Source organism: Papio anubis, chromosome 6, assembly GCF_008728515.1.
Source record: "Papio anubis isolate 15944 chromosome 6, Panubis1.0, whole genome shotgun sequence".
NCBI lineage: Eukaryota > Metazoa > Chordata > Mammalia > Primates > Cercopithecidae > Papio > Papio anubis.
Genome location: NC_044981.1, coordinates 27,699,013 through 27,716,709, shown reverse-complemented (window position 1 = coordinate 27,716,709; position 17,697 = coordinate 27,699,013). Strand labels below are relative to the sequence as shown.

General features: G+C 43.2%; 3 protein-coding genes and 1 non-coding gene across 4 annotated transcripts; 3 read left to right on the top strand and 1 right to left on the bottom strand.

The window, feature by feature from the left end:
- Positions 1 to 4,802: 4,802 nt before the first annotated feature.
- Positions 4,803 to 4,865, top strand: LOC116275546. The gene has a single exon (XR_004184662.1). It is a non-coding gene; the product is annotated as a U7 small nuclear RNA (small nuclear RNA).
- A 3,176-nt stretch (positions 4,866 to 8,041) lies between these two features.
- Positions 8,042 to 8,596, bottom strand: LOC101021342 (histone H2B type 1-O). Its single transcript, XM_003897226.5, has one exon. It carries the CDS (start codon positions 8,552 to 8,554, stop codon positions 8,174 to 8,176), a length of 381 nt encoding a protein of 126 aa, XP_003897275.1. The 5' UTR covers positions 8,555 to 8,596; the 3' UTR covers positions 8,042 to 8,173.
- Positions 8,597 to 8,809: 213 nt separating this feature from the next.
- Positions 8,810 to 9,676, top strand: LOC101021003 (histone H2A type 1). The gene has a single exon (XM_003897225.5). The coding sequence runs from the start codon at positions 8,866 to 8,868 to the stop codon at positions 9,256 to 9,258; it is 393 nt and encodes a 130-aa protein (XP_003897274.1). The 5' UTR covers positions 8,810 to 8,865; the 3' UTR covers positions 9,259 to 9,676.
- A 1,510-nt stretch (positions 9,677 to 11,186) lies between these two features.
- LOC101020664 (histone H3.1) lies at positions 11,187 to 14,703 on the top strand. The gene has a single exon (XM_003897224.5). The coding sequence runs from the start codon at positions 11,230 to 11,232 to the stop codon at positions 11,638 to 11,640; it is 411 nt and encodes a 136-aa protein (XP_003897273.1). The 5' UTR covers positions 11,187 to 11,229; the 3' UTR covers positions 11,641 to 14,703.
- The last annotated feature ends 2,994 nt before the right edge of the window (positions 14,704 to 17,697 follow it).

Sequence of the window (17,697 nt, the reverse complement as noted above, 5' to 3'; positions counted from 1 at the left end):
GTACAAGTGCTCCCCGCCTAGCCCAGCTGTATATATATATTTTTTTAATTGTAGAGATGGGAGGTGGGAGGAAGGTGTCTCACTTTTTTTACCCAGTCTGGTCTCGAACTCCTGGGCTCAGATGATTCTTCTGCCTCGGCCTCCCAAAGTATTGGGATTACAGGTGTGAACCCTCTCGCCAGACCATGAAGTTATTTTGAATAACAACTCTTCCAAAAAATGTCTTGCTCCTAGTCTGTTTTCTTCCTTAGCACTTATTACTATGCAGTATATTGTGTCTTTATTCATTTAGTATTTTCTCTTTCATGGGAAGTAAATTTAAAAGGATAGATTTTTGTGTTTTGGCACTGTAGTTGCCATCATACCTAGAACAAGGCCTGGTACATCTTAGATACTGGTGAGTTGGTAAATATTAGTTAATAGCCACAATTTTCAATTCACTAAACCGAAACATCAGCATTTCTCATTACTCATCACCTTATTTTACCTTTTAAAAAATTATAGAAGAGTTAAAAGTGACCACACGGATTTGATCTATTATTAGCATCATGACATATTCACTACAAGTTTCTTTTATATTTAGAGAAAAGAGGAAAACACTCATGAAATGTAAGTATTCTTCAACTCCATCCCCAGACCTGTTAACGACTTTCTCAGGGCAAGTCTATTATGACTTTGATGCTCATCTGTCACGTTTCGTTTTCACTCCTGCTTATATATAGGCCCATGGCAATACAATTTTTTTCTGAAACGGTCTTACTCTGTCGCCCAGGCTGGAGTGCCATGGCACCATCTCAGCTCACTGCAACCTCCACTTCCCGGGTTCAAGCAATTCTCCTGCCTCAGCCTCCTAAGTAGATAGGATTACAGGTGTGCACCACCACTCCCAGCTAATTTTTTGTATTTTTAGTAAAGACAGGGTTTCACCATGTTGCCCAGGTTGGTCTCAAACTCAACACTGTTCTGAATAAGAAACTTTCTAATCACACAGATAAGCAGGGACACGTGGTTTATCTTAAAAACAAAAAATAAAAAACAAAAAAAACAAGAAAAACGGAACTGTACTTTTTATTTTCTCCTGGATCCTATTTAAGAAATGAATTTTCAGTTTATTCTTGGATATCGTGACTGTAGACAGAGCCTCCTTCCAAAGTAGTGAATTCAATTTACCTCCTAATCTTATACAAGGCTGCCATTCTTCTTTCTGTATATAGTTTCCTATTAGCAAGCATGAAATTGAAAAGAGAGCAGCTATATAAAGATAGTCGTTTTGTAAAGACAGACACTTTGGGACCTCAGAGCACACTGTCAGTGTATTGTGAAAGTTGTCAGAATCAAAATGTAATCACTAATGTTAAGAAAACTCTGACAAATAGAGCCCAGGAAGGCCATGAGGAGTGAGTTTTTATATTTGTATATCTGATCATAAAAACTATCACAAAACATTATAAAAACCACAACCTTGTATAAAGGCCCTTGCAAATTTACACAAAAATATTTTTATAAGGACATCCATCCAGTAACTGTCTGTCTAACCTTGAACTGGTGTTACCTTTGTTATTGATCTTGTCAATGAAAAGAGTCAAACCCTGTAAAATATTTGAAGAGATGTATTCTGAGCCAAATATGATTGTGTCCTGTGACACACCCCTCAGGAGGTCCTAAGAACATGAGACCAAAGTGGTCAGGGCGCAGCTTGCTTTTATACATTTTAGGGAGGCAGGAGACATCAATCAAATACATTTAAGAAATACATTGGTTTGGCCGGGCGCGGTGGCTCAAGCCTGTAATCCCAGCACTTTGGGAGGCCGAGGCGGGTGGATCACGAGGTCAGGAGATCGAGACTATCCTGGCTAACATGGTGAAACCCCGTCTCTACTAAAAATACAAAAAACTAGCCGGGCGTGGTGGCGGGCGCCTGTAGTCTCAGCTACTTGGGAGGCTGAGGCGGGAGAATGGCGTGAACCCGGGAGGCGGAGCTTGCAGTGAGCCGAGATCACGCCACTGCACTCCAGCCTGGGAGACACAGCGAGACTCCGTCTCAAAAAAAAAAAAAAAAAAAAAAAGAAATACATTGGTTTGGTCCAGAAAGGCAGGATGCCCAGGCGGGGCAGGAGTGTTCGGGTGGGGGGTGGGGATGGGGTGCTTCCTCGCTACAGGTGAATTTAAACATTTTCTGGTTGACAATTGGTTGAATTTGTCTGAAGACCTGGGATTGACAGAAAGGGAGTGTTCAGGTTAAGAAAAAGATTGTGGAGACCAAGTTCTTTTGAAGTCTTACAGTGGCTGCCCTTAGAGAAAATAGATGACAACAAATGTTTCCTATTCAGATCTTAGTTAATCTCTTTAGGACTGGGAGGGTCTGGAACAGAGATTCTTTACAGACGCAGATTTTCCCCCACACAAAAAAACAGCTTTGCAGGGTCATTTCAAAATATGGCAAAGAAACATGGTTTTTGGTGTAAAATATTTTGATTTTCTTCCTTGTCTCATAATGTTTTATGCCAGAGTCAGGTTGGAAAGTAACTCATGATATATAGGGTTAAATAAAACCCATCTGATGAGAATTTATGATTTGTAGGGCATGACTCCCCAGACCCCTTATTTGGGAATTTGGGCAAGATAAAAATCAGAGTTTAGTCCTCAGTCTTTATGGTCAAGGATAATTCTTTCTAAACAATTATGTAAATAATTGATTTTTTAACCTTGTCTTTTTTTACCTTCCTATATACTCACCTTATTTACTCTGGCATGCATATTCCCGTTACAATGCTCTAGTCCCCCAAGATATATTTTATTTTAGAGAGCCTCCCTCTGTTATTTAGGTTGGCAGTGTAGAACTACTTTTTCCATGATTGAAACAAGTCTTATGGTATGTGACATTTGTTAGTGATAGCTTCATGTGATCCATATGGAGGAGATCTATTTTCACAAGCCAACTATTTATTCTGGAAGAGACTTTAGAAATCACTTTTAGTTGAGGAAAAAGAGACCAGGAAGAACAATCCAGTAAATGGCATAAAATGAGGTGATGGCAGCCAGGGCGAGTGGTGGATAGAACTTAAACTTTCTAATTCCTCAAATTATTAGTCCTCAGTTGCCCATTTTATTCTTTTGGATGCCAACTACAGAGATTTTCTAACCTCAGAATTTCTTAGAGATGCCACGAAACTCCTTGTGTGGGAGACTATTTCTCTGGCCAAGAACTGCTCAGGTTTGGAGGAAAAGGGTATTAAGATTAGCTTTCCTCTCTCCCCACCTCCTTTCCACATTCATCACTCCGAACCATTCAGCATTTTATCAACTCTCTACAACTTAAATTCTTTCTCTATTTAAATAGAGGAGTAAGGAGAAAGGGGAGTTGGAGCGACCTAGGAAGAGTACGATAATGAAAACAGGAATGGGCTTTCAGAGTAGATAGTGGCCTATCTGGACGAGGAGCCAATTTCTAGTCTGTTCTCCATTCCACTTCTGTTGCTGTTAATCTTCCCAAGATAGATAAAAATGCCTAGGAAGGATTTTCATGATTAATTAACTTCCTTCTCCTGGAGAATCTGCATTTAATCAAATAAAAGAGATTCAGAAAAAGCCCCTCTGTGCATTTGCTATTTCCCAAATGACTTTAGCATGAATTAATCAGCATGACAATGCGGCATATTTACAATGCGGCATATATTTGGGATGATATTTACTGAACTCCTTCAGTATACACTATAGAGGCAAGGGGCCAGGCACCGTGGCCCACACATGAAAATCCCAGCACTCTGGGATGCCAAGGTGGGCGGATCACTTGAGTCCAGGAGTTCCAGACCAGCCTCGCCAACAGGGTAAAACCCCTTCTACGAAAAGTACAAAAATTAGCTGGGCGTGGTGGTGCATACCTGTGGTTCCAGCTACTTGGGAGGCTGATTGAGACATGAGGCTTAAGCTTGGGAGGTGGAGATAGCAGTGAGCCGGGATGGAGATCGCAGTGAGCCGGGATGGTGCCACTGCATTCCAGCCTCAGCAACAGAGTGAAGGCAAAAAAAGAAAAAGAAAGAAACACTCCTTGAATTACATTACAGAGTAAAGGAAAGCTTCCCCTTCACCCTCTGAAGGTTTGCTGAAAATCACTGACTAAAAGGCAGATTAATAGGAGAAAAAAAAATTGATCATAGTTGTACATCACATGGGAGCCCTTCAAAATGAAGGCCTAAAGATACAGGGGAAATTGTCCATTGTTTTTAAGGTTCTATAAAGTATGGACAGCCTTGTAGAAATGATTGGACATGAAGGGTAGGACCTAATGATAATAAACACAGTAGAGAAACCCAGAAAGGCCTGTCTGTCCAGATTCTTCTTGGCCTCTCTGAGCAGCATTCCTTCCTTCTCGGTATGGGGCAGGTCCCTCTCTGGAATAGGGATCTTATGACCTATAGTCAAACAAAGGAGGGCAGATAATTTCTGACCATAAATGGCCAGTTTTCATACAAAAAGCCTTGTGGAATGGGGTGGGTGAGGGGAGCTACAATAGTATTTGTAGGTTTTACAGCTGGCTTTGGGGAAAAGGGGTTCTGGTTTTTATGACCTGCCTTGGGGAAGAGAGATTTTAGTTTCTGTGGCTAAGCTTGAGGGAGAATGACAGATCAGAGACAGAAGGGCAGGAGGTCAGGGAAAAGCTTCTGCTTCTGAGGCTGCTGCTGAGGCCTTCATTTTGGGTTATAGTTTTCTGAGCCCCAGCAATATATCAAAACATCATACTCTTTCTCAAAAATGTATACAATTATGATTTGTCAATTAAGAATAATATTAATAATAAAAAATAGTGTTACAGCTCTTTTAGAATTTGTCTAGCAGGCCTTATGGTTTTCGCTAGGAAGTCCCCACCCCCACAAAGAATAACATTAATTTAAAAATAAGACAAATGTAACATAAATAGAAAAGAACAGGTTTATTTACCCGGGTAACTACTCAATCCACAATGAACAACTCTGAACGTCTTTCACCACTTTTACCTCATAGCTGTGAGAACTGAATTTTTTGTTTTTTCTTTAGTTCACTTTGCCTGTTTACTTAACTGGCAGAAAATAACTCTTGAATGCCTGATGTATGTGAAGCCTAATGCGCTATCCAGAGGGGCCAAGTGAGGAATGAATTACTTTCAGCTGAGGATTTAGAAAGTTGGGAAGTCCGGGGCATTTGATGTGGGCCCTGATGGCAGAAAGAGCAGCTTGGTGAAAAGCTTGTCATGGATACAGGAATCTTTGTTAATGTCCAGAGATCTCAACTTCAAGGATGAAGGGCTTCACGAGATCTCTATTTTAGAGGTGAAGGGCTTGATGAAGTCAGCAGATTTGTTTTTTTAATAGTCTGTACCATGATATAAATGTTTTATTAGTTGTCAATATTGAAAATTTATAATATTTCATATTAAGCTGCACATAATCTTGAAAAATTAGAAGTCACACTGTCCGTGTGCTTGCATTGCTAGAAGGGAGAAATCAGTGAAACCAAATTGCACAGGTTTTGTCTTCACTTCTCAAGTTCCCACTGGTCCTGTTAGTTTCCATATTAGTTGGCATTTATCAATATGCTTGTGCTATGGTTGTTCTTACAGCAGAATTAAGAAAACAGTTAAATATATCTTGGTCGATTATCTCTATCAAAACTGGAAAAATGAAATATGGTGTCAGAAGTTAGTGTGTTTCAAGAAAAATAGCAAATAGCACCTCTCTTTATAGAGATAAGGCATGATTTTTAATATCCAGATATTTTTACTCTAATGTGCTGGGCCTTTGTGAGCAATTGACTTTTAACTTCTGGTTTAAGGAATATCATAACTGTCACCTTATCTGCAAATTAAGCTAAATGTAGATATTTTATAAAGGAGAACTTGGAATAGAAAGTTGGGATGAAAGCATGGAAAATGGTCTTAAGTGCTGTTATGGACTTCATTGTGTTCCCCCAAACTTAGACCAGGTGCAGTGACTCCCGCCTGTAATCCCAGCACTTTGGGAGTCCAAGACCAGCCTGGACAACATGGTGAAACCCTATCTGTACTAAAAACACAAAAATTAGCTGGGCGCGGTGGCAGGTGCCTGCCTGTAGTTCAGCTACTCAGGAGGCTGAGGCAGAAGAATCGCTTGAACCCAGGAGGAGGAAGTTGCAGTGAGCCTAGATTGCGCTACCGCACTCCAGCCTGGGCGGCAGAGTGAGGCTCTGTCTCAAAAAACAAAACAAAACAAAACAAAACAAAAAAACTTAATGTTGAAGTCCCAACCCTCAGTGTAGTTGGTATTTGAAGTCAGGGCCTTTAAACGGAAAATTAAGGTTAAATTGAGTTGTAAGTGTGGGGTCTTAATCTAATAGAACTAGAAAGCGTGATCCTATTATTATTTATTTTAGGGTACAAAGCATTTTGGCTTTTGATTTTATTTGTTTATTTCTTTTGGACAGCTCTGACCAGATCACAAAACTCAACAGGACTTCCTCCCTTACCCACTCCTCGCTCTTTCTATTTACCTCCCCCACCCTCCTCCCGCTCCCTTTTAACCTCCGCACTAACGACTCTTGAAGAAGCTTGAATCCTGCAATTAAAAGGAGTGAAAAATGGAAACCCTACCCTAGCCCACTGACTCAGTAGAAAGTTAAGAAGAAAGCATTTTAACTGGGACCAGAAAACACAACGCCTTGAACTTGTGCTTTTGCTTTTTTTGCCACAAGATGGCAAGAGAAAGTCACACGTGCTCTCTCACCCACTCGGAGGCTAATCATCCCTCAGATGTTCTCTCAGGGTCGCGGGATGGGCAATCTCGTAAAAGAGAGCGACGAGGAATGAAGGGAGGCGACAAATGTGATGCCAAGTTAAGGAACATGATGAAATTAGGGGACTGCTCTCCAAGTAGCTTAGCTTGTCGATAAGCTCCGTCGCCAAGCCCGAGGCGCCAAACTAATGACAAGGTACTGGGGAAGAGAACATTTTAGGGTAGTGAACGGCAAATCCTACATGTATTTTGCACGACTCACTAACCAGTTGGCATAATTCGGGGCTGTTTGTCACCTGTGACAGAGACGACCCTATTCGTCCGAGATAGCCTTCCACCCAGAGCTGCAAAGGAAGTGACGGCAGGAAAATAAAGGAAAAGCTACGGGGTGATTTTAAAGCCTGGAGTGGAATTGTGGCGGGGCTTGCTATTTTGCTTTTAAAGATTTACAGTAGAAGTAATTTATTTAAGAGAGGATAACGCTGTGGCAGAGGATGCAATGCTGAGAATTCAGGCACTGTTGAGAAGAGGGGATCATGCCTTGAAAGTCTCCACTCCCTTATACTCCCAGACTCTTGGTTTACCTCCTATTTCTGTGATCTCTTCTGGGGTCCGCTTCTCTTTAAATGAGGGATTCTCCAACATCTGTCTCAGGATTCCTAATCATGGACTTTAAAATCCCACCTGCACAGAACGGAAAATTCATTCCCATTCCCGCAGAACCTCTTCGAAAAACACAACCATAATGAGACTATCTGGCAAATTGCAGCCCTTGGCGGGCTTTTCAAATAGAGCGTTGACCAATCAGAGAAGGGGGACGTTACAGGCATTTAAAGATTAACCCGACCGGGCGCGGGCTATGGCTCACGCCGGTTATCCCAACACTTTGGGAGGTCGAGGCGGGTTGATCAGAAGTTGCAGACTAGCCTGGCCAAGATGGTAAAATTCCGTCTCTACTAAAAGCGCAAAAATTAGCCTGGCACGGTGGCGGGCGCCTGTAATCCCAGCTACTCAGGAGGCCGAGGCAGAATTGGTTGAACCCGGGAGGCGGAGCTTGCAGTGAGCCGAGATCGCGCCACTGCACTGTATCCTGGGCAACAGAGGAAGGCTCCGTCTCAAAAAGAAAAAAAAAAAAAAAAAAAAGGAAGGAGTAAGCGAAAGCAAACTTGTAATTGTAGTTTAAAGCACAACTGCAAGGCTTTTTCCCCAAGGGCACCTAAGAACCTAAACTAAATTTGTCAGACTGAGCGTATATACTCACACGCAAAAAGCCTAGGGAGCTTAGCTTACTTTTTCCCGCCATCTTCCCTCCTAACGGAGGCCGGCCGTAGCCCACTCAAAAGACTACAAGCAAAATGCACCGGCTCTTTCTCTGGAAGCGTGAGTGGCTCTGAAAAGAGCCTTTGGATTGTCGGCAGCTGCGGGCGAGCTCACTTGGAGCTGGTGTACTTGGTGACGGCCTTTGTGCCCTCGGACACGGCGTGCTTGGCCAGCTCCCCTGGCAGCAGCAGCCGCACGGCCGTCTGGATCTCCCTGGAGGTGATGGTCGAGCGCTTGTTGTAATGCGCCAGGCGGGAAGCTTCACCCGCGATGCGCTCGAAGATGTCATTGACGAAGGAGTTCATGATGCCCATGGCCTTCGATGAGATGCCGGTGTCGGGGTGGACCTGTTTCAGCACCTTGTACACGTAGATAGAGTAGCTCTCTTTGCGGCTGCGCTTGCGCTTCTTGCCGTCCTTTTTCTGGGCCTTGGTTACGGCTTTCTTAGAGCCCTTTTTGGGGGCTGGAGCGGACTTAGCCGGGTCAGGCATGGCGGAGGAGAGTGAAAGACCACTCAAGAAAAAAGAATGAAGAGAAGCTAGGTTATGCCCTATTTATTCACAAGTCTATATGCAGATGAGATTGAGAAACTCTTCTGTCTGATTGGAAGTTACTCAGATGACGTCGATATCAATATAGTCCAATCAAAATACGTATATTGAGAAACCTTATTTGCATTAAGAGAGAGCCGCAAGCTTAGCCAATGGCCCAGCTTCTTTTTCGCGCCCAGCAGTCGCTATAAAATGCGTCCCTCTAGTTTTCTTCCAGTCACTTTCTGACTTAGGTCACAGGTCGTTTTACCATGTCTGGACGTGGCAAGCAGGGAGGCAAGGCTCGCGCCAAGGCCAAAACCCGCTCCTCTAGAGCCGGGCTCCAGTTTCCCGTGGGCCGAGTGCACCGCCTGCTCCGCAAGGGCAACTATGCTGAGCGGGTCGGGGCCGGCGCTCCGGTTTACCTAGCGGCGGTGCTGGAGTACCTGACCGCCGAGATCCTGGAGCTGGCGGGCAACGCAGCCCGCGACAACAAAAAGACTCGCATCATCCCGCGTCACTTGCAGCTGGCCATCCGCAACGACGAGGAGCTCAACAAGCTGCTTGGTAAAGTTACCATCGCTCAGGGCGGTGTTCTGCCTAACATCCAGGCCGTGTTGCTCCCCAAGAAGACTGAGAGCCACCACAAAGCTAAGGGCAAGTAAGGACTGGACTTTAAAAGTGTAAACTTATAAGACAAAAGGCTCTTTTCAGGGCCACCCACCGTTTCTACGGAAGAACTGAGCACTCTGTTCTCCAAACCTATCAGAAATTTGTGGCCGAGTTCAAGCACTGAGGTCATTAGTTTCCTATTGGGTAAAATGCAGGTATTGAATCAGGCCTAGTGAATACTATCCAATTGCTTCATTATACTGTTAAACGACCGTCCTTCATTGTACCCTCCCCACAAACACCTTTCTAGGTCTTTAAAAAACATTTTGGGGCCGGGCGCGGTGGTTTACACGTGCTCAGCATTCTGGGAAACTGAGGCAGGTGGGTGGGGAGAGGAGAAATCTCTTGGGACTTTGAGTTCCAGACCACCGTGATAACGAGACCTCTGCCTCTAAAAAAAAAAAAAAAAAAGCTGGGCGCGGTGGCTCACGGCTGTAATCCCAGCACTTTGGGAGGCTGAGGAGGGTGGATCACGAGGTCAAGAAATCGAGACCATCCTGGTCAACATGGTGAAACCTCGTCCTTACTAAAAACACAGAAATTAGCCGTCCGTGGTGGCGAGCGTTGCCAGGGAGGCTGAGGCAGGAGAATCTCTTGAACCCAAGAGGCAGAGGTTGCAGTGGGCCGAGATCACACCACTGCACTCCAGCCTGGGCAACAGAGCGAGACTCCATCTAAAAAAAAAAAAAAAAAGAAAAAATCAATGCAGGGCGCAGCGGCCCTTGCTTGTACTTGGCGGCAGAATAAACTTGACAGCAGAAGGAACACTTGAGCCCCAGGAGTTTGAGATTTCAGTGAGCCAAAACCTTGCCACTGCACTCCAGCCTGGGAGACAGAGCGAGACTCCGTCTCAAAAAAAGAAAAACAAAACCTAAACAAAAGTATTTCTGGTGATCATTTGCTCCTGTGAATATAACAAATGTTAAACCAACCTTTTTGTTGTTTTTATGGGTCTTTATCAATACCAGAACCTGGTAGTCCTTTGATCAACTAAAATCTCCATCCTAATAAAATGCTGTTGTCAGAACTACCCAGATTCACTGGCAAAAATCTAATCACTGACCCAAACCTATAATTCCGCGCATGCTAATGAAATTAAACAATGATTTACATAATTAATCCAATAAGCCATTGGGTTGCTTTAAACTCAGTTAATGAAGAGGTCACATACCATTTATTGGTTCAAGCACCTATCAGACTCCTTCTCCACACTACACTGGGCAAAACTAAGGTTTTGGTGTTTTAGCGGAGAATGTGCCAGACTAAATTTAAGTTGTTTTTGTTCTGGGTGTTGATATAGTCATTAAAAGATTTAATTAAGAAGTTACAAAACGGAACTACTTTTTGGAAGTACTAGCAAATACATTGTTCTACTGTATATATTTTTACAAGATCCGAAATAGGAAAAATGACCCATTGGAAATGAATTTAAGACTACGACTGACCTATACAAATTCTAGGTCAGATTATATTTTCATTGGGGGAATCTTAACATGATTGGTTGAAAACAATAAATAAAATAGCCCGGAGGGCGGGCGCGGTGGCTCGCACCTGTACTCCAAGCACTTTGGGAGTCCGAGGCGGGCGGATAACTGGAGGTCAGGAGTTTGAGACCAGCATGGTCAACACGGTGAAACTCCTTATCTACTCAAAAATTAGCGGCGTCGTGGCAAGTGCCCAGCTACTCCGGAGGCTGAGGCAGAATCGCTTGAACCTGGGAGGCAGAGGTTGCAGTGAGCTGAGATCGCACCACCACACTCCACCCTGGGCGACAGAATGAGACTCCGTGGGGGGGAGGGGTTGGCGGGGGAAGAGGTGGCAGGAACCAAATGAAGATAGTACTGAGAACCAATCAGGTTATTCCCACAGCAGTTCTGACCAATCAGGATCAGATCATCGTTATAAATTCTGGTAGAAGCCACTGCTCATTCAGTGCTTTCTTTCAGAGCATAGCTTTCTCAACTATGGCTCGGACGAAGCAGACAGCCCGCAAGTCCACCGGCGGCAAGGCACCGCGGAAGCAGCTGGCCACCAAGGCAGCGCGCAAAAGCGCTCCAGCGACTGGCGGTGTGAAGAAGCCCCACCGCTACCGGCCAGGCACTGTGGCCTTGCGCGAGATCCGCCGTTATCAGAAGTCGACTGAGCTGCTCATCCGCAAACTGCCATTTCAGCGCCTGGTGCGAGAAATCGCGCAGGATTTCAAAACTGACCTTCGTTTCCAGAGCTCGGCGGTGATGGCGCTGCAAGAGGCGTGCGAGGCCTATCTGGTGGGGCTCTTTGAGGACACCAATCTCTGTGCCATTCACGCCAAGCGCGTCACTATTATGCCTAAGGACATCCAGCTTGCGCGTCGTATTCGTGGTGAGCGAGCATAATCCCCTGCTCTAGCTTGGGTTTCCTACTTGTTTCCAAAGGCTCTTTTCAGAGCCACTTACGTTCTCACGGAGGATAGCTGTCACACCATTGGTTGACTTAAATCAACTTTAAAACAGGGGGAAACTGGGGGAAACTGGTCAAGGCTTGTTCATTCTGATTCCTTCCTGTGTCCTTTGTCTTCTAAGATGGTCCTTTTCTCTGGGCCCATCTCACAAAAGGGTCTTACTTTATCCGAGGAAATCTGTACATCTAAGGTCAATCTGCTTCAAGGGGAAAGCCAAAATCCTTGCACATGCTGTCCTTTGGGGCCGAACTTTGGGGATAGCATGTCCTGAACCCCATAACTAACAATTAGATTACAGGTTATATGAAATGCCATTCTTAACTGTGAAACAGGCACTGGCCTTGGATCCCTGGAAACTCGCTGAAAATCATTGACGTGAGGCCAGTTGATTAATAGAAGAAAGGGCATACAAGTGTATTTGGCACATAGACGCGAGAGACTTCAAAATGAAGACCCACCCGCCGATGAGATATAGAAATTTATATATCACTTTGAGGTTATAGAAAGAATGCAAGCTTAGATCCTGGCAAAACAGATTATAGGAGGGAGAAAGGAAGAGGCTTGGCTAGCAAGGGGTGGGGGGTGTTGTTATGTAGCTGAAACCTCACAGGTAGCAGTCCTCAGAAAAAATAGATGGTAAATGTCTCTTGTCAGGCTGGGCGTGGCGGCTCAGGCCCTCCACTTTGGGAGGTTGTGGAAGGAGGATTCCCTGAGCCCAGCAGTTTGAGATCAGCCTGGGTAACAGCAGAATCCTGTCTCCACGAAAAACAAAAGCTGGGTGTTGCAGCGCACACCTGTAGTTCTAGCTGCTCGGAAGGCTGAGGCAGGAAGATTGCTTGAGCGCACCGAGTTCAAGGATGCAGTGAACTATGATTGCAACACTGCGCTCCAGCCTGGGTGACAGCAAGACGGTCTCTTAAAAAAGTAAAAATAAAAAAGGTATCAGACTCTCAGTTAATCTCTCCTAGATCCAGGAAAGGACTAGAAAGGGAAGGCCTGGCAACAAATGGAAATTTCCCCCACAAAAGACTGATTCGCAGGGCCTCATTGGTCTGCGGGCCCTGAGGCAGCCATTTAAAAATAGGTCAAAGAAATATCTTTTGGGGTAAAAGAGTTTTATTTCCTTCACTTTACTTTCCTCAAGAGATTGCTTTAAAGGTTAAATGCAGTAGTATATTCTAGGGCCTTGGACAGTGCCCCAGAAAACACATTAGGCGCACAAAAAATACTCCTTGAACTTGATTTTATCTCTGAATCTTAGTGTGGAGTACCCCTTGTGGGAGACTAAAATATGCCATCCCAAAGTATACTTTGTCCTATTTCAAGATGGCTATTCAGAGAAACTGCAAACATAGGAATAGCTTTGAAAAACTCTTTTGTAAGAGAAATTTATACCTATCAAGAAAATCTACATTAGTAAACCATGGATGCAGGTACTGGCTTTCTCTGAGGCCCCTTTTCCTGCCTAAAGAAGTATCTAAGACTGACTCAAAGGAGAGAAAACTACTTTGTCACAGGCTGTCAGCTATTCTGCGATTACCAGAGAGACTTTATCTATATAACAAGAAAACCTTTGCCTTTCCTCCCTCACCCTCCTACAACTTGTGTCACCACCTCCTCCAACCCCCCAGAAGTCCTAAGACCTTTTTTCTTTCTGTAGTCTCAGAATGGTATAAAAACATCAATTATTTGGCCCTTCTGAGAGAGAAATAATATAGGGTGGTCACAAGAGAATAGAAAATTCCAGGCAGCAGTTTCACATGACTAGCAAAAAGGAAGCTGTTGAAATAGCTGCACAAGCTAGGAGCCAAAAAGACCCTGAAAACTGAAATGTTTGCTAAGCTGAGTAAGTCCTAGTTGACCCAACATGGCACTGGATTTGACCGAGCTTTCACCTGGGACCTCTTTATACACTTATTAACATACAAATCAGACACCCACCAACACCATGACAGTTCTGAGAACACCCATATTTCATGGAAAAATGGATAGCACCACAGTTCTGAGAAATTGTCACCCTTTTCCAGAAATCTTCATGAATATTCCACCCCTTGGTTAAAGAAACCCACAAAGATAGAAGCCCCAATCACTGCTGGGCAAGACTGACTCTCTTGAGTAAGCCTGCACTTTCCTTCCTTGAGTGTGTATTTTTCACTTTGCAATAAACCTCTGTACTTTCACTATTTTCTGACTTGTCCTTGGATTCTTTCTGGCAACAGTGGCAAGGGCCTGGACACTGGCTGGGATCAACATCCTAACGGCGTTTGGGTACCTCCCCTAGCCCACAGTATCATTTCTTGGAGCATTGTATTTTGTGAGGCTCTTGTGCATATGCAGGTAATAAATTTGTATGTCTTTTTTTTTTTTCCTGTTTATCTTTCTACTGTTGGTTAATTCCAGAGACTCAAATTATTGAAACTTCAGAAATCAAAGCAGAAGTTTAAAACAACCTTCATCCTCATAGAACTGGGGAAATACATCTAAATTCTCTGATAAGATTGGATTGAGAAGTCACTCTTGTCATTGGTCAAGATTTGGGAAATAATACAGTTTGATTAGTAACACAGAAACAAATCACTGTAATGATGTCACTTCTGCTAATGGCCAGTATTTATTTGTTTATTTATTTTTATGATTTCTGTTAGCTTCTGCTTCACAAAGCAACATTTTCCAATCTTGTGTTCCAAAACAGGAAACATTTTTGTTTAGGAAGCAGAAAAGATGAGAACAAATGCTTCAGAACCACTCCCTCCTTCCCAGAAGTGATGAAGCCCTGAAAGCGTATAAAACAAGACAGGAAACAAAGTCACTGAAAATATATTATAAATAAAGCTTATGTAGATTTCCACTCAAATGGAATCTTGAGATTCTACAAAAACTGTTTCCCAAAAATATGGTTCTCAATATGAAAGAGATTCTAGGCCTGACCCAGTGACTCACGCGTGTAATCCCAGCACTTTGGGAGGCCGAGATGAGTGGATCACCTGAGATCAAGAGTTTGAGGCCAGCCTGGCCAACATGACGACAAAACCCTGTCTCTACTAAAAATACAAAAATTAGCCGGATGGGGTGACCCGCACCTATAATCCCAGCTACTCAGGAGGCTGAGGCAAGAGAATCACTTGAACCCACGAGGCGAATGTTGCAGTGAGTCAAGATTGTACCACTGCACTCCAGCCTGGGCAGAGGTGGCAAAGCCAACATTGTACCACTGCACTCCAGCCTGGGCAACAAAAAGGTTCTAAAATGTAAAAAACATGTTTTTCTATATATCTGTTGATAATAATAAGGTTTCTTATCTGCACAAGATTAGAAATACTGAATTTTCTGAGATGGAAACTAGTACAAGCTACATTAAATTTTTAATCTATACAAGTAGTATAGAGAACCAAGGGAAAAACTTCCCCTTTGCCATCTGAAGTTTCACTGAAAAATCAACTCACAAAGTGCAGATTAATAAGAGAAATGGCAAATGAAGTTATGATGTATACATGGGAGACAATCATTGAGTGATCATCCAATATCCCAATAAGGCCCAAATACTTAAATAGCCTGATTTCAGAAGGGAGAGAAAAGATGAGAAATATAGGTAATTTTGTTTATGGACAATAAATAATTAATAGGGTGAATAAATGGCTTGGGGAACAGAGATTAAATGTAAATAATTCCCTTGGGAAATTGACCTAATCGCCCCCCAAAGGCCACATCTAATATCACCACATTGGAGACTAGGCTTCAACAGTGAATTCTGTGAGGACACAAACTTTCAGTTTATAGCACTAGGTATAACTTAGTGTCGAATGGGAGATGGAGAAACTCACTCTCATGTGGTGGTTTAGTGATAGTGGCTTTGCAAAAGACATTTGGAGAACCATTCCTTCTGTGCCCAGGCCTATGCTCCAAGAAAACTCTCCTGTAGACCCATATGAGGACAGATCAAGAGTATTCATCAAAGATATTTGTGATAACATGAAAGTAGAGGTAATTTAAGTCATTGAATAAGTAAAATATAGTGGATGAATACTAACCAGTGCTCTCTTTTTTGAGGTCAAGATATAAGTAAATGTCAAAAACAAGAGCTGAACTCAAGACTCCATCAACCTTACTATTGCCACTCAATTCATACTGTAAAAGAAAAGGGCTGGGCGCGGTGGCTAACGCTTGTGAGCCCAGCACTTTGGGAGGCAGAGGCGGGCAGATCACAATGTCAAGAGATCCAGGCCATCCTGGCCAACATGGTGAAACCCCGTCTCTACTAAAAATACAAAAAATTAGCTGCATGTGGTGGTGCGCCTGTAGTCCCAGCTACTTGGGGAGCTGAGACAGGAGAATCACTTGAACCCGAGAGGCGGAGGTTGCAGTGAGCCGAGACTACGCCATTGCACTCCAGCCTAGTGACAGCGAGACTCCGTCTCAAAAATAAAAAATAAATAAATAAAATAAAATTTCAGGGACTTCTAAATTTATTATGTCAAAGGTGAACTTAAGCCCTGAAGACTGATTCATGTAGCATATTTTCAATTATGCCTCTTAGATTATAGTTTAACTCTTTTCCTCATTGTTCTTGTTCTGTAAATGTCTAGGACAGATCCAGACCTCCCCGCTTCCAATCACTGATCTTAGTTATGCATTATCTGCCTCCTTCACTGTCCTTTGTCTAACTCAGACCAGATGGTGCTCGAGACCTCATGACAGTTACATCTTCTTGAGGCTCAGAAACTAATAACCAAAAATATGGTGGATTGACATGCTGAACTGAAGAAGCTTCAAGTTCTCTCTGACCATGCTTTGCAAAATCTCTAAATCCTCTATCTCAAAGCACTAGATGAAGTTGTTCTCTGAAGTTCCTTTATCGGCCTAAAGTCCCAGCCCACCAAGGAGAACAATTGTTTTTTATTCTTTTTATCCTGTAATCTCATTATCTATTATGGAAAAAAAAGATCAAGAATATAACCATTGACCGGGTGCGGTGGCTCACGCCTGTAATCCCAGCCCTTTGGAAGGCTGAGGTGGGCGGATCACCTGAGTTTGGGAGTTCGAGACAAGCCTGACCAACACGGAGAAACGCCGTCTCTACTAAAAATACAAAAAATTAGCAGGGCGTGGTGGCGCATGCCTGTAATCTCAGCTACTCGGGAGGCTGCGGCAGGAAAATCGCTTGAACCCGGGAGGAGGAGGTTGTGGTGAGCCCAGATCCCGAGATCGCGCCATTGCACTCCAGCCTGGGTGACAAGCGTGAAACTCTGACTCAAAAAAAAAAGAATGTAACCGTACCTGAACAGACCCTCAAGATAATGTTGTCTCCCAGGAGCATTCAAATTCCAAAGAGAACTATTTACAAGTTAATCTCTTTTCCCCAATCCACTCATTCTACCTAGTAATCATTTACTGCTCCTCAGCAGAATCCCTCTTCTCAGAACCTTCGGTTAACCTGTTTAGCTACGACCCAAGCGCACATTCTTTCTGTAAACATTTTCTGCCTAAAGAATGTTTGTAAACTTCTGTATACTAGTTGGAAAGTGGGTAAACACTCTGCGGTTGTCTCCTATGTGCACGTTAACACATTCGTAAGCCTTTTCTCTTATAAATCTGCCTTTTGTGGTAAAATGTTGTAAATGACTACAGGACACCAGGGAAGACCACTTACCTCTTCACTATTGAGTCTCATTATAGATGAACTTCCCTGTTTTCTATCTTACACAAAGACTTCTTAACTATCATATTGTATAAGATGGAATTTTAAATACACTCTTTTAAATGTGAAAGAAAATAAAAACAAACCGTAACTAGTCAAATTGTAACTCGTAAGCCACCTTTGTACAGAAACTTAAAATTCTACTAAATTTCTTTGTTTTCTATCGATATAAGCAAGATCTTTACTTTTATATTTGGCGCTCTGATTGATTCCATTGATCCTGGAGTCTATTTTCCAAATGGCTATTCCCAGTTTTCATTTGAATAAACTTAAAAATATATATATATATTTTTTTTC

Coding starts and splice junctions, on each gene's coding strand:
- LOC101021342 (XM_003897226.5), bottom strand. CDS start 8,554: ATGCCTGACCCGGCTAAGTCCGCTCCAGCCCCCAAAAAGGGCTCTAAG.
- LOC101021003 (XM_003897225.5), top strand. CDS start 8,866: ATGTCTGGACGTGGCAAGCAGGGAGGCAAGGCTCGCGCCAAGGCCAAA.
- LOC101020664 (XM_003897224.5), top strand. CDS start 11,230: ATGGCTCGGACGAAGCAGACAGCCCGCAAGTCCACCGGCGGCAAGGCA.